General features: G+C 41.0%; 1 protein-coding gene across 1 annotated transcript; it reads right to left on the bottom strand.

The window, feature by feature from the left end:
* Positions 1–6155: 6155 nt before the first annotated feature.
* Positions 6156–11880, bottom strand: ttr (transthyretin). Its single transcript, XM_022759030.1, has 4 exons — positions 11774–11880; positions 9149–9288; positions 8921–9056; positions 6156–6408 (listed from the first exon to the last, which is right to left on the bottom strand). Exons 1-4 carry the CDS (start codon positions 11837–11839, stop codon positions 6301–6303), a joined length of 450 nt encoding a protein of 149 aa, XP_022614751.1. The 5' UTR covers positions 11840–11880; the 3' UTR covers positions 6156–6300.
* Between the last annotated feature and the right edge of the window lie 4478 nt (positions 11881–16358).

The raw sequence follows: 16358 nt of genomic DNA, 5'->3' as shown, positions 1-16358 counted from the left end.
TACAGTCAGGATATGTGTTGTTGATATCTGCAGACACACACACACACACACACACACACACACACACACACACACACACACACACACACACACACACACACACACACATAGACAGTGAACAGTAGATGGAGGGAAACAGGATCCAGGTGTGAAATGGTCAGAGTGATGTTTACTTAATGTTTAGGACGCTCAGGCTTTCTCCATGCTAACGCTGCAAACGCTTTTGGGAATGGCTGTTTTAAGGCCACGGTGGATACGACCATCACAACAACCCATCCTACCCCTCCCAGAAGTCTTTGCAGCAGTGATGTGAGCAGCCTGTGTGTTTACAGTGTTAGTGTTTCTTCAATAGAGTTGACCCTCGACAGTTTCTGGATCAGATGAGAGGAGATGGTCTGACACTGACAGTCACCTCTGTTACGTGTGGTCTGACCTGGTGACCTGGTGATCTTTGAGCTGTGTGGGTGCAGCTGGTGATTCTCCTGCTCTCCACCTTTCTGAGCACCAGACCACATGTTGACATGAGAGGAGAAGTCAGGCTTGTTTACAGGTCAGATTGAGGCTGTTCACTTCAGTGTTACTCATTAATGTTGGAGATCAGCTGGTTAGGGAGTGTATTCAGTGACCCCTCCTCCATTTCAGTACCTGGGTAACCTGGTCTCTACAGGTCCCACCTGTCCTTCCCTGATCTGACTCGGACAGTATTTACAGTGCAGTTTGAATGACTTAGTGTTTCAGTGAAGTCCACAACAAATAAAACCAGAGGCAGAGAGACTCTGAACTGTGGTCTTTCGTGAGTCTCTTCTTCCTCTTTGAGCCAGTGTCTCTAATAGAGCACCAAACCCCTGAAAACTACACTACCCATAATGCAACTCAAAGCATCTTTTGTTAGACCCACTGTGCCTGAGTAAAGCAGATTTCCAGTTTGTAACAGGCTTAGTTACAAGGTGTAGTCTCCAAGGCTACCCTGATGACATCACTATGACATCATCAGTGTTATTTTGTCTGGCAGAGCCCCCAGAAGTGGTGCTGGTAGTTTGACACAGTCACAAACTGACTCCATCTCTTTATTTCCTCTGTTGTTCACTGAGTAGCGTCTACATGTGACAGTGTTTCTCGTCAGAGGTCAGTGACAGGGGTCAGGATGTGGAGCATTACATCAGCCTGTTTACTTCAGTATGGATCCTCATGGATCCAAAGCCAAAACTCTGGTCCAGATGTTAAGTGCTTATCTCGTAAATAAATCTGATCAGTTTTCTAGTTAGTTCTCATACTTGGCTCTGAAATGTGGGGTCAGTGGGTCAGTGGGTCCAGGACCAGCTGAGGGTGGCTCCACCCACCTCCTCAGCCCTTTTTATCAGAAGTATGTGAGAGCGTTCAGATGGCATGTTCACCATTAGACATCTGTTTTCCATTTTGCAGTATTTATTTGTGCCTTGAGCTCTTTTTCTTTTGTCTTTGATTCTAACTGAAGAGATTAAAAATGGTTTTGTTTTACTGAACTTTCAATGTTTGTCCTCTTCATATGAGTCACATCCAGTCAGACTGAATCATGTTCATGATAAGGATCTGAAGGTGTCCACATCATGTATAATGATCCACTGTGACTGCCTGCAGATCATGTTCAACAAAAGTGTGGCCCACACTCACAGCACTGAACTGAGACACGCTTCATGCAGGTCACTTCATCTCTGTTGTCCAACAGAGCCACAACAATCACAAATCCTTCCGTCATCAACAACTATAAACACACTGCTGAAGCTGTGAGGCTAATCCACCACAAACTGTCCCCCCTAAACCTATTCTCCAGCACTGAGTCATCTTGGCCTCACACACACCTGTGAACAAAGTTATTTACCTCCACGACCAGCAGGTACACAGGCTTTGCTTTTGTGAACAGTGATACAGGCAGCTTAATGAGGAGTCACTGTTAAGAGTCATGTGATGTGTTCATTCTGGACCCCAGTGTTTGTCATTCTGTGGACGTTTGTAGCAATACAACAGTCTTTTATTTTCCATGTTCATCAATCACTTCTGATAATAATTAGAACCTGACTGATACACCCATAAACAGTGCACCACAGATGTGTGGACGTATGTGCTGGTAGACAGAACAATGTGCATTCAGAAATACCAAAGATGTTTGAGTCAATTAGTTGCTGTTGCAGGGTTTGTCCACTAGAGAGCACTAACTGCAGAGCGTCCTGCTCCATACCTCTGTCACTTTTCATTAATCCACATTAAAGGTTAAATCCAGGATTTTTGAACCTGGGGTTTTAGGTGTAAATAATTGACAGGGACTAACCTGCGGTCCAGGACTGATCAATAATGATGAATAACAGCTGCTGTGGTGTCATCAAACAGATGTTTCAGGTTAAACAAGGATCTGACTCTTTCACAGAAAGGCCTGTCTCTCTAGGAATCATCTCCATGTTAAAAGACACATAATAACAATCTGAACCTGTCAGTGCCAAAAGCAAACACTTTGAGTGGACAAACAGCTGCACCAGCTGTTTATCAGGTCACTGCTTTTACTCAGTATCGGACCGACCATCCCCATCAGTTATTTACACCCAAAAACACCCACGTTCAAATATCCTGTTAGTTTCCTTTAGTGAATCTCAAAATCAAAATACAGGAAATAAAAAAGATTAAAAAAAAAACACCAGAACATTTACCAGAGCCACGTCCTGCAGCCTTCATCTGCAGATGGAGACTGATAATAACATGATGACATCAGTAGAATCAATAAATCAGTAGGGTGGGGCAACTCCATGTAGGCAGGGCTTGAAATAATTAGAGAGAAAAATTAAAATGTCTGTGATAGTTCTCAAATCATTTCTAACTGTTCGGAGAACCGTTAGTAACACAATAGATGGACTGATGACAGAGGAGTATATCATGTAAATGAAGACGTTAGCCAACAGTCCATGTAATTGAAGGTGTTAGCTGTTAGCAAACAGTCCATGTAAATGAAGATGTTAGCTATTAGCTAAAAGTCCATGTAAATGAAGACGTTAGCCATTAGCTAACAGTCCATATAAATGAAGATGTTAGCTATTAGCCTAAAGTCCATTTAAATGAAGATGTTAGCTGTTAACTAACAGTCCATGTAAATGAAAATGTTAGCCATTTGCTAACAGGCCATTTAAATGAAGATGTTAGCTGTTAGTTAACAGTTCATATAAATAAAGATGTTAGCAAACAGTCCTGTGTCTCTGTTGTTAACAGTTCATTATGACCTGTTAAATCATAAATATTTAAATTGGCCTCTTTTTATTCTTTAAATATGAAAATACACAGGTTTATACATTTTTCATCATATAAAAATGCAGCTGATCATTAGTTAGTGAGTCGCAAACAGAGCAATATCTTAGTGTGTGTTTGGATTTTACCTGTTACCATCCTCCTGGTCAAACAAAGAGAGAACTTATTTCACAGTAAATGATCCTGGAGGAGCTTCAGGACGTGGATCAGAGACCTGGATATAAAGCTGTCTTGTCTCAGTGGTCATTTTCCTAACACAAAAATTCCTGGAGGCTCAAACAGCATTTTCCCACAAACCGCAGTGATAAAACAAACAGGATGTTAGCGCTCTGTTATTTGTAATCCAGGGAGATTTTATATTTGTAGAACCAGGGCATTTAAAAGTGATTATTACCTAAATTATAAAATACTCAACACAATATGAACACAAATCTAGCTCAGTGGTGTCTAGCTTTGAGTCTGGTAGTTCATTCTACCATGATTCAGCTGGAGCTGTTGTTGGTCTGCAGAGACACATCAGCTGTCGTGCTGCTGTATATGAAGCCAACAAGTAACAAGAACTTATTTAACAGAAATCACAAGAACTCTGCAAAATGTTACACTACAAGGTCCATTAACAGCTGTTCTGGAGCTTTCAGTTTTTATTTAGTGATCTTCTGCCTCCGCAAGAATTCATGACAACAGGGCAAACTTCTTCTCAACCCAAAATGTTTGAACAGAAAAAAAGAACCTCAAATATTTATGTAAAATTAATATTGTTTGATCGTCACATTATCAGTTTCAGTTGTTAAACAACTGAACAAACATCATCTGCCGATGAAGGCCACAAGGTGTGGTTGAGAGTCACGGAAACTTCCCAGTAAGTTGGACTTAGAGCTTCTTCTCTTTCTCAATAATGAACCCTGAAGCTCCATCATGGTGGAGAATCAGCTGATACTGATTTTGTATTGATCTCAGTAAAGACCCATCAGCTCTGCTGCGGTTGGTGTTTTCAGGCTGAACAACTGTGGGCGGAGCCCCTTCATGAAACCTACAATCAAAACAGGAAATGACCCAGGTGTCTTCACCTGTCGGTGTTTGACCACATGACTTCAGTCAGAGTCGATCCTCTGTCTCACACTGACTCATCCTGTCAACATCTTACTGTAGCACATACTCAGTTCCTTCAGTTTAGTTAACAACCCCCCCCCAGCACAGACACACACAGGTGTCACTGAACTGTTTAACATGGTGAAGCGTCGTTGACAGACCTCCTCAGTCTTTGGTCACAGTATAGAAACAGTCTGAGTCTGTTGTTGAACTGTTGAACTGTTTTTTTTCTTTGTCAACAGACAAAATAAACACTTCATTGCCATATTCTGAAAACACACCTGATGTTTGTCTCCTTTATTTCTGTGTGCTCAGAACACATTTTCCACGATGCATTAAATCTGATGAACAATAGAACAGACTCAGTTTCTTCACAGTCTTTTCTATGTCCTGATGATGATGATGATGAGGAGGAGCAAAAAGAGTAGTAGTAAAAGTATCTTCTTATTTGTGAAACATCTGAGAACTTCACAGGATGCTCCATGTTCCTCATTTTAAAGCTTCTGATGTTTCTCTTCTAAAATAAGCTGCAACTTAAAATTATGACTTTATTCTCATAGTATTATAGTTTTTTTTTAATCTTAAAATATTATGATTTTATTTTCAAAATGTCAGGTTTTCTTTTTCATCAATGTGGCCCTAATACTCTGTTGTACTTCACAACCTACATGAACAGTTTATATTGTGTGTAACAGGACACCAGAACGGGCAAAAGTGGAGGACATTTAATGTGTATGTTGTCAGAGAAAAAATATATTCTTCAGCCTGTCTCAATTCAGTGTTAAAAGCTGGTGTTCAGTTTTTTCACAGTCAACAGATCCCATAAAAAACACAACTACAAACACTACAAATAAATAAAGGTTCTTTAAACAATCGTCACCTTTCCTACAGAAGGTGTCGCTATAAACAGTTCCCCTGTTGACAGAAGAGGAACAACATAATCCAGACACAACCATTAGGCCCAGAACATGCATCCTGTGTGGTGTGTGGTTGTCTCATCTATTGGACATGTGACACAGAACATCTGTTGATGTCATACCGACATCATACCAGCAACATGACATGAAACTGACACCTCTCACCACAGTATCAGTGCCCAGGCTGAATCTGAATATGACACTGACATGAAAAAATGAAGAATTAAAGTGTTGGTAGACATTATCAAAGTCAATAAAGACACTGGTGGAGCCAGTGAAGACTATAAAAACTTTATGGATGTTATGATGGCCCACTGGTCGACCAGGATTTGAGCTGGAAAGTTGCTCTCACCTGAACACTGCGTACTGCACTGTGACATCTCACCTGTGTGTTTATAAACATGGGGAGGACCAATGGTTTAACAGGATGGACTCATGTGCACTAACATGCACACACTACTAGACCAGCTAACAAAACAAAGACCAAAGAAACTCAGATTATAACACACGCAGAGGGGGTGTGGCTTCGTTCTCTGCTCAGGATGCCATTACTCCTCTATATCTTTACATAGGAAATAATTGTTTGCTGCTGTATTAGTATTTAAAATTATGTTTACAGAAAAAAACACCTCATTATTACATAATTTAATCGTTTACAAAGGCTGAGTAATGAAACAGCTGCTCACCGTAGTTTTTCATTTAAGTATCTCAAACAGGAGGAAATACTGCATTTGCTGGGAACAATACTCATTGGCAGATTAATCCACATTTTGTGCTGTAGAGAATATCTTTGGCAGTGGGATGGTGTGTTTCTTGGACCAAGTCAGAATAAACTACAGTGTGTGTTCATGGTAGTAAGGAACATGTCACCCAGAGCAACAGTGAGACTCAGTGATGTGCTTTTAATGTTTTTTGGAAACAGTGGAGCACAGAAGACAAGAAGAAACAAACAAAAGATGTCATGCCTTATGCAGCTCACTGTCCCGATCCCTCAACCAGACAATAAACATCTGCGGTGTGCTGTGTGTCACTGGTGTGCATCGGTGACCACGGCTGTTGTGGTGTAGGAGTATGGGCTGAGGAGCAAGGCCAAGGTATAGTGACGATGTCCTTCAGCATGGGCCTCAAATACCACCTGCACACCCACACACACACACACACACACACACAGGGTTAGTGTTTTACAGTTTGTTAGTTTGCTACAACAGTAAGTGATTCTGAGTTTTAATGAGTTTTAACATAATCAGAGCATGAACTGGAAATGTTTTAATTAAAACAGTTAACTGTTAAAAACACTGAATAAAGCAGTTTGACATTTAAAGTCAGTGTTTGACTGACAGGGAAGAGTTGGAGCTGAGATTGATGCTAACCTTTGTTCTGACTGTTTCTCTGATAACTTATGAACCAGATGTTCAGCAGGTTAATACCAGCAGCTGAATTATCCACAGAGGTGTCCTCTCCATAACAAACACACCAGCTGATTGTGTGCGTGTTCTCTGTGTGTGTGTGTGTGTGTGTGTGTGTGTTCTGTCTGTTCTCTGTGCGTGTGTGTTCTGTGCATGTGTTTGTGTGTTCTCTGTGTATGTGTGTGTGTGCTCTGTGTGTGTTGACAGTGTAAATACTTTTGGCTGGTTGTGTAGAGGCTGTTTCAACTCGTTTTAGTTTATACAGTGATTGTCCTCTGGTGGGTGGAGCTAAAACACAACACAACTATAAATATACACTAACTGTAAAACTAGAGCACCTCATGTGGTTTTTGGCCTGTTGTGTTGAGACTAATTCATAGATAGATGACAACTTAATTTACATAAAATGCTTTCTGTTTGATGAGTATTTTATCACTTCAAACAATTTTTTTTTTCCTGGTTTAGTTTTATTATTAATAACTTTATTTTTATTTATTTTTTTTCTCTCTCTCTCTAGTACTGTACTCTTTTAGTTCAACATTGTTAAGCTAATTATCTGGGTGGGGGTTGCTGAACATTACATAGTTGTTGGGACTCACAGAGCCATTGCAGTCCATTCAAGATGATGGAGACAACTTCTTGTTTTGTTCCATAGACAAAAGAAGGCCTTTTGAACTGCATTCTCCACAGTCCTTAATTGCTTGATTTTTTTGGTCATTGTGTGAAATGTGACCCAAGTTGTCACCAGACAACAAAACCTGCTATGCACCTCTCTCACGCTCTTCGCTCCCTGGTTTGTCCAGGATCAACACCTTCTCTCATCCTCTCTTCTCTCTAGCCCTCTCCAGGAGCAACAAGGCTCCAGCACCAGGTTAGCACTGGTGCTACCTGGAACATCAACTCTCCTCTGCAGGCCTGCTCCACTTCGTAAGAAGAACAAAGGAGCAACCATCAGCATTCATTAATTTTTTCCCTCATCAATCTACACTCAGTACCCCATGAGATTGGGTCTCTTGTCTCTCCCTTGTGTTGATCTACATGAGAAGTAGACATTATTTTACCACAGACAGGTGGACTCCAACCATGTTGGAAAAACATCTGAGAGATGATCAAGAGAAATGGAGGAAACTGAGCTAAACTTCAACTGTAGTAAATTAAAGTAAATGGTCTCAACACTTATCTCAGTGTGATATTTAAACTCTGTTTTCAATTCATCATTAAGGGGTAGTGAGTGTAGATGATGAGGAAAAAAAATTAAACTTGTTTTGCATCAGACTGCAATATAACAAAATGTGAAATGATTGAAGGGGTCTGGCTACTGAATAGATTCTCCCACTAGTGTTGATGTATATGAGAGGTTGACATCATTTTACTATACACTTGCTCACCAAATGAAGTTTTCACAGGTGGAGTTAAGCCCTGGGCCAAAATCTGTACACAGGAGCACATACAGATCTGATTCTTATGGACGAGGCCAAGGTAATGCCCCAGAAGTCTTTCCAGCCCTGGTCAATGACATGTTACGACTTTCTGAATCGCTTGATTTTCTCCCAGAATCTGTCTGAACGTGTTCCTCATGTCCTTCAGGTGCTACAGGCCTTGGCTTGCTACAGGCTAGTCAAGGCCAAGGTGAAGATAGACCTGGAACAGGTCAGGGTGTTGTCAGAATGGCCACAACCCACCTCAAGGAAGGAGCTGCAGACATTCCTAGGCTTCACTAACTTTACCACAGATTCATGAAGGACTTCAGTTAGGTTGCCGTCCCCCTTACCAAGCTGATCTCCACCTCTTTCTCATGGACACCAGAGGCTGATTAAGTCTTTTATCTCAGTCAGACGCACTCCAGGCATCCTGGAGTGAAATATGAATGGATCTTTGCCGAGATTTTGTAGCCAGTAAGCTACGGAACACAAGCATACCCGCTGTATCAGGACGGGGAGAAATGGATGAAATGTCGAGAGAAGTGATGCAAATAAGGTCACTCAATAGCCAGCAATGGACTTCTCATGATGATATTCATAACCTGGAATACTTTCATGAAAAACCACGTTTGTGATCTGTGGACCCTTGCGGACTAAAGGAATATAAATAATGGAAGAATGAAGAGACAATAGGACTTCTAAATATCCTCAAAGGTAGGGAGTCACCACCACTTCACTGGTTTTACTAGTTATACTAGTTTATAATACTGATAGGTAATAATGCCGGTGATCCGGTGGATTCAAAGGGATTCATACTCACATCAGCTACTTCATGGAACGGTGTGCTCCCCTCGCTCTTCCAGTAAGCTTTGGTATCAAACTCAACACGATACACCCCTGCTGGAAACTGCTCCTCTGTGATCAGATTATGGATCTCTCCAGCGGCGTCCGTCACTCTGCAGTAACAACCAGTTAAATCTGACTTATTAAACATATAGTGAGCAGAGACCTATGCTATATTCTACCTCACATCTCATACTGTACACACCCATTAGCAATCTGCGTCCATCCCCCATCAGCTTCCCTCTGAGACACCTTGAGAGGCACTGATCCAGCTGGAGTCCCTTTTACTGCATCCAGGATCTTCACCATCAGAGGACACTTAGTGTCTGAGCCCCCATGTTTCTCCTGCAGCAGACACAAGCCAGGACCACACTGTATCTTCTTGTGGTCACAACATCAGCTCTCACATATACACACATCATATTACAAGGACTCTCCACTATTCAGTGGACTTACTATAACTACTAAAATACTGTAACTGTAATGTAGTCTCAGAGTGTTGCTCAAATCAGATACTTCAGTCAGTATACTCACATGTACTACATGTCGTATATCTAGTGCATGTAGTACATGTAGTACGCAGTACACTCACTGATGTAGTGCATGCATTTCGACCGTGTTGTCTCAAATCAAACTCTGCTGTTGTACACTCACAGGATATGACGTTCACAACATGTGACTATGATTGTTACCCACCTGTCAGCGGCTTTGCTTCTGTGTGTGCCCTGTGTCATATGACATAGAATTACAATGAAATTACACTGCCATCGTCACTGACGACGTTTCCTCCTTCGTCAGACTGTATTGAATCTAGTTTGGATCTAGTTTGAAAATACATTGGTCGTCCCTCCCCCTCTGCTACGTAGCCAAGACCGTGACCATTGAGGGTGAGAAGTGTCCATTGTTTTACACTCAACTTGTTGACTGTTTTGAGTGAACCATCTGTGTACTTACAGCTCACTGCATGTTGCTGTACTTGTCAATGTCTGATAAATTGTGCTGTAAACACACGGTCTGTAACTTCTCTTTGGGCTTTGGGTGACGTCATGAATAAGCGTGGGATCATTGGAGTTGTTGTCTTCACCACCATTACCAAAAGCTCCTCCGGGTTTGGATTCCTGCAGTGTCAGTGGTTGAGGAAATCAAACAGACTCTGTGATTATAACCGTTAAAAACACTGAATAAAGCAGTTTGACATTTAAAGTCAGTGTTTGAGTGACGCTGTACTGAGGACAGAGACGTCAGGGAAGAGTTGGAGCTTAGATTGATGTTAACCTTTGTTCTGATTGTTTCTCTGATAACTTATGAACCAGACGTTCAGCAGGTTTTTACCAGCAGCTGAATTATCCACAGAGGTGTCCTCCTCTCCATAACAAGCACACCAGCTGATTAAAACCAGTAGAAACACCCAGAAAGCAGTTGGACTTTAAAAACCACAGATTCACAGACGCTCTTCAGTGACACAGGACAGGACGTCTCCAGCAGCTGGGAGCTAACATCAGATCCAGACGTCCAATGTATAAAAATCCTTCATCTGGTGCAAATATAGAATTGAACACACTGGAGAGACTATAGAGTTTTCTACTTATCTGATTTTGAGGCGAATTTCTCTTCTTCATCCTGTTTGCCTTGTCTGAGAGCTATCTCTCTTTCTCTCTCTCTGTGTTCTGTGTGTGTGTTTGTGTGATCCCTGTGTACGTGTGTGTGTTCTCTGTGTGTGTGTTCTCTGTGTGTGTGTCTGTGTGTGTGTGTGTGGGTTCTATGTGTTCACTGTGTATGTGTGTGTGTTCTCTGTCCGTGTGTGTGCTGTGCATGTGTTTGTGTGTTCTCTGTGTATGTGTATGATCATAGAGGATATGATGTCATTGACAGGCGACCAGATGAAATGGAGTGTTACCATGATTAAAATCACAGATTTCTCTGGTTCGAGAATTAATGGAAACATCTAATGTAAGAACACAACTCAACAACATATAGATTATAGGTCTAGTTGTTTTTACACATTTTAATGGGGAAAAGTTACAGATTATAACTTTAATTACTCACTCAACAAAAAATAAAGTTAGATGTTAAAAGAGAGTGAAATGATCTTCAATCAGTGGTATTCATTAGTAGCAGTACACTAAATTCATTCACAGCTAATGCAACATAAAACAAATGTGAGCATTTTTCATTCTTCATGTCAAGAGCTCAGAGTTCGCAGGTCAATCTAAACTGAAATCATCTGTCCTTCACTGCTTCATTAATACTTCAGCTTCAGACTTTAGCCTTAAAATTTCATTTATTTTGCTCAGTGAATTCTCAGTGAATCTGCTGTTATCTCTAGTGTTTACAGTACATTGGAGATGAGGAGACACTCAGAGAGTGAACCACCTACAGGCAGGTCAATGAACTGACTTCTGCTTCACTAATCGATCTGGTCAACGGGCCAGAAGTTTCTCTGTGAGCAGTTCAGTCAGGACCTACCATGTGTTAGTGTTAAACTGAGGTAAAGACAGAGAGCAGTATCTGTTGCACTAACAAAAAAATTTAGTTCACCTGGAGCTCACTTTATATTAATTACACTCACATACTGTATATAGAGGTCATCATTACTTACACCTCCATATCATACACCATACATGTGTCATTTTAGTTCTGTTGGTAGTTAAATAAACATTTAAAACCTTTAGTGACTGACTGAAGATGAGGTTACAGCATGAACCTGAACAACACAGTTTTCTTGTTCTTGTTCTATCGAAACATTGTACAGGTCTTCAGATTAATAATTGTGTTTCTAATTATTTAGTAACAAACTCAGATGAACACATGTACACACACAGACACTGACCGTGGGGGCGGTGTAGCAGAGCAGCACAGCAGAGGCTAGGAGCAGACAGGACAGTGGGTGAAGCATGGTGAGCTGATGGTGTTCACATACCACCTCCAGAGTCTCAGGGCTCTTATAACAGCCTCACCCCTCCCTCACCCGCTCTGCTGTCAGCTCTGTGGACCACGTCAATACCTGGACAATGAATAACTCAGACTGAATCAGCTCTGGACCAAACCAGTGAATACCCTTCAGCAGTCAGTCCGTTCAGCCACACTACAGTTATTTCATCCAGTGTCCACACACATCAACCTGTAAAACACTGTGAGAGGACGCTGTCCAGGGACCCTGTTGTCCAACAAGAGGGAGGGAGGAGGGTTAAGTGAATCATTGCTCTGATTGAATTCATTATAAACTGTGTTGGGACTCATCAGACTATCAGAGGACGTCAGTAGAGTAGGCGGTCCTTCAATGTGTGAATCTGCATGGTTCCCTGCTGTTGCTGTGCTTTTCTTCAGGGCTGCAAACCAAATGAAGACCTAAATCAGCAGCATGGGACACACCTAGGCCCTGTGAGCTCCATGGATATAAGCCAGGGCAGCAGCAGCAACAATCAGTGTTGGCAGATCTCCTCATCACACACACACCCTGTGCTGGGGTGTGTGGCTTTTTTTGGGCTTTTTCCTTTGTTTTTACAGCACAACACCCATGCAGTACATTTTCACTGAGCCACTCCCTACATGGCTGACTTTTACAGATTCCTCCCATTGGCAACAGTCAGAGCCAGAGGCATATTGATTTCAGGTTGTCTGTCCGACGTCACGTACGTCCGTACATCCCATTTTCGTGGCCTTGACAGAACTTCTTCACATTTGGCACAAACATTCACTTAGACTCAAAGACGAACTGATTAGATTTTGGTGGTCAAAGGGTAAAGTCAGTGTGACCTCACATAACACTTTTTAGCCATTACTCAAGCCTTCACAACAATTATGAGAACATTTCACACAAATGGCTCATATTTTATGACTGAATAAACAGGAATGTAACATGAAACTAGTCTGATTGGTGGAGGCAGACAAATGTAAGGTGGCAATTCAGTTTTGTAAATAAATTGGTTTGTTACTAAATATACCTCTGTGTCTTCCATTTATTGTTGAGGTCAAAGAGCTGGGCTGTAAAAAGTAGGGGCTTGTCCAATTTTTTGTGTGTTTTGTGGCTTGTGTGTTGAGGCTTGTCTGCCAGGTGGTAGCTATACTCTGGGGTTTTTGTGGCATAGGTAAGTACTGAATGTCCATTGCATGTTTGATTTTGTTTATTTGGAGCTCACTCCCTGTTAGGCTGTAGAGTGGGAATTGGAATTCACTTGGGGTGAATTTATAGTTTGATAGCAGACGTGGTTAGAGCATTTGTCTAGGGGGCACATGCAGAGGATCACTGGTTCTCTGGTTGCATGGCCAGGCTGCTAGCACGCAAGTACCCACCATAAGTGGCTACCTGTAGACTGGGAGGAGGCTAGCTAGTTTAGGTTAGGCAGTGAAAGGGAAGGGCTCCGTTTCTATTTAATGTGCATTTGGCTGTCTCTCCGCTCCTGTGTTAGTGCGTAACTGCACGCATGATTGTTAGTTTTGCTGTGCGTAGAAGTGTGTGTTTTGCTTTTTGTTTTTGGAAGGCTCTTTGTCTGGATATGGCAGGAGTTGAGGATTTTTAGAAAGCTCCATCTGAGGAGTTTTCGGAGCACTGAAGTTGAGAGCAGCTGTTAGGCAATTTTGAAGGTTATACTTGTTTGAAAATGGTGTTTTCAAACTTGAGACATGCCCTGTTTTGCCTGCTCCAGCTGTTGCTGATTTAAATCTTGACTTTTGAGCAGCAAAAGGAAATGCTGTTGTTACAGTTAGAGCACCTTCAGCAACAGGTAGACAGGGAGAAGTTGGCTGTTGAGAAGATGAAGCATGAGACAGAACTTAAAGCACTTGAGTTAGGACTGTATAAATTTAGTCTCGTGATGGTAAGGTCGCAGCTCAGTTTTGAAGGTCGTACCTGTATCTCCAGACTTATAACCATTTGACGTGGCTGGAAATTTGCATTTGGTCCCAAAGTTTTGTGAGAGTGATCTTGACCCTTTCTTTTCGTTGTTTGAGCAGGTAGCTGACAGTAGGAATTGGCCTGATTCAGAGCGTACAGTGTCGTAATGTGTGTTAACAGGCAAGGCTCAGGAAGCTTACTGTTCCCTTCCAGAGAGTGACAGCCTGAGCTGTCCTTTGAAAAGGTGGCTGTGCTGAAAGCATATGAGCTGGTACAAGAAGCTTACAGACAGTGTTTGACAATGTGAGAAAACTCAGGTAAACAGACAAACATGTTTGCAAGGGAGTTGATAACTAATTTTAATCAGTGGTGCTCTTGAGGTTGAAACATTTGAGGACAATTTAATGGTTTTGGAGCAGTTTAAAAGTTCTCTGCCAAATAATGTTGCTACCAACATTAATGAGCCTAAAGTCAAAACTGCTGCACTGAAGCTAGACCACTTCCTTAGCTGTAGCTTTTACCATCAAAGCTGTGTGACAAGATCCCTAATTTCAAAAGGACAGATTCCAGTTTTTGAATTATTGTGTCTTTTTGGTTCATCAGCTGCAATCAAATCTTGACAATCTAAGTTAGAAGTCATTTCAATGTCTTTTTACCGTATATGCTCCTACTCTTAAGCAATTTGAAAGTAGCATATATTTAAAATATATTAAAAGAACAGTTGTGAAACATACCAGTTACTGGTTCATAACGCCTCAGATGGTTGTTGACATGAGAAAAGATGATATTTTACTTCCAGGACATTAAAGGTAGTTAGTACGCTTAACCCTGTGGAGGCTGTGGTTTGTGGTGGTGCTGTACACTGTATTGAAAACACTATTATTATTTTATTATTATTGACAGCAATGAGCAGCAATGCGATAATGATGAATAGATGTTTGAATAAAATATGTGACTTTGATATAATGATATAACAAGCACATTTTGAAAAGGCATGACTCATGTATTATAAACACCTGTGCTGAAAGTTTCATATTGTTTTCTACCAGTAGGTGGAAGCAGAGTGTCAACACCGTTAGAAACCTGTTCTGTCCAGGTTGTATAAAGGTTTCCACTCTCACGCTTCAGCAGTTCAGACACTGTTTGTCTGGCTACTTGTTTGTCTGCCTTGACCTTTGTTTTGACTGAACATCAGCTGATCTCACAGTTCACCCAGCTCCATTTAAATTTCAACTGAGCTAATAAACACAAAACCTGTACTGTCTTTGTTTTCATCAAAGAAATAAAGTTAAAGACACAAAAAGGATGGAAAAAACAAACTACAGTTTAGCTGAGATTAATCCAAATTCCTCTGGTATATCTGTCCACAGTCATACTGTATATATGTACTGTATATGGACCAAGTGTTAATTCAAGTATCAAAGTGGTTCATTTTTGTCCTGTAATAAATCACAAAAAAGGACACTTATGAAAACTGATTGAAATGTATTACAGACATGCCAATAGTAACTAGGGCTGAATGATAAAATTTAATATTATTAAAAAAATCAACATGGCCAATTGAAGGGACAGGACAGGAATGAATAAAATGTGTCAGTACACTTCACATGAAGCATTGTGGTGTTACAGTTACTCCAGCCTTCAAATCATATTCTCAAGATGTCAGGGAACATCAGCTAAAATCACTTCATCATCATTTTTATATCTGTCCCAGTGAAAATGAAAAAAATCTATATCCTCATCTAAATATAACATTCAAACAACAATCAAATAACAATCAAACAAAATCAAATGACAATCAAATAATCAAAAAACAATCAAACAATCAATTTACAATCAAATAACAATCAATCGAATCTCAATCAAAAACACCTGACAACCTTCAGGAACATGGCTCTCTAGTACATTACACCAGGTTCAAGTGTATTGTACTATAAACAGTATGAATACATAAAGGATACAAGACTTCCCAGGCTGTTAATACCACAGATGACCACTTTTTAAGGTACACCTATATGATCACGAATACCATAGCCACAACACTCTCTCTCTCTATCTCTCTAACACAACCGGTTGAGGAAGATTGCCCCACCCACCCTGACTCTGGTTCTTCTCAAGGTTTCTCTTAAAAGGAAGTCTGTCCTTGCCACTGTTGCCTACTGCTGCTCTTGGTGGGAATTGGACTCTGTAAATAATATTATAAAGAGAAGGTCTGGACCTGCTGTATTTGATAAGTGCCTTGAGATGTGCCTTATGTTGTGGATTGGTGCTATAAAAATAAAAATTGACTTAAATTGACATGACTAAATGACAACATAAAAACACTTCACATGTCCGTTGATGTGGCTAGGCTAACCAGCTAGACTAGCTACTCATGCAGCCTAAGCAGCAGCAGCCTGAAAGACACAGTGTTCACTAACGTTGAGAGGAAGCCAGACGTATTTACCAAATACCCTCCTGACCATTAAAGCCATGCTGCTATGCCATGTGCTAGCAAGACATGATGCACATGCTAATCCAATTTCACCAACCTCTCAAATTGTAACTGCTAAAACAATCATATTTATTTTTGTAAAACAAT

Source organism: Seriola dumerili, unplaced genomic scaffold (assembly GCF_002260705.1).
Source record: "Seriola dumerili isolate Sdu_G_001 unplaced genomic scaffold, Sdu_1.0 BDQW01000319.1, whole genome shotgun sequence".
Taxonomy (NCBI): Eukaryota; Metazoa; Chordata; class Actinopteri; order Carangiformes; family Carangidae; genus Seriola; species Seriola dumerili.
The sequence above is the reverse complement of the archived record's forward strand: the minus strand, read 5'-3'. Positions and strand labels throughout refer to the sequence as shown.

Coding starts and splice junctions, on each gene's coding strand:
- ttr (XM_022759030.1), bottom strand. CDS start 11,839: ATGCTTCACCCACTGTCCTGTCTGCTCCTAGCCTCTGCTGTGCTGCTC. Junction 9,289..11,773: donor TCTGCTACACCGCCCCCACG/GTCAGTGTCTGT, acceptor TGTCTGCTGCAG/GAGAAACATGGGGGCTCAGA. Junction 6,409..8,920: donor CGTTCCATGAAGTAGCTGAT/GTGAGTATGAAT, acceptor GTGGGTGTGCAG/GTGGTATTTGAGGCCCATGC.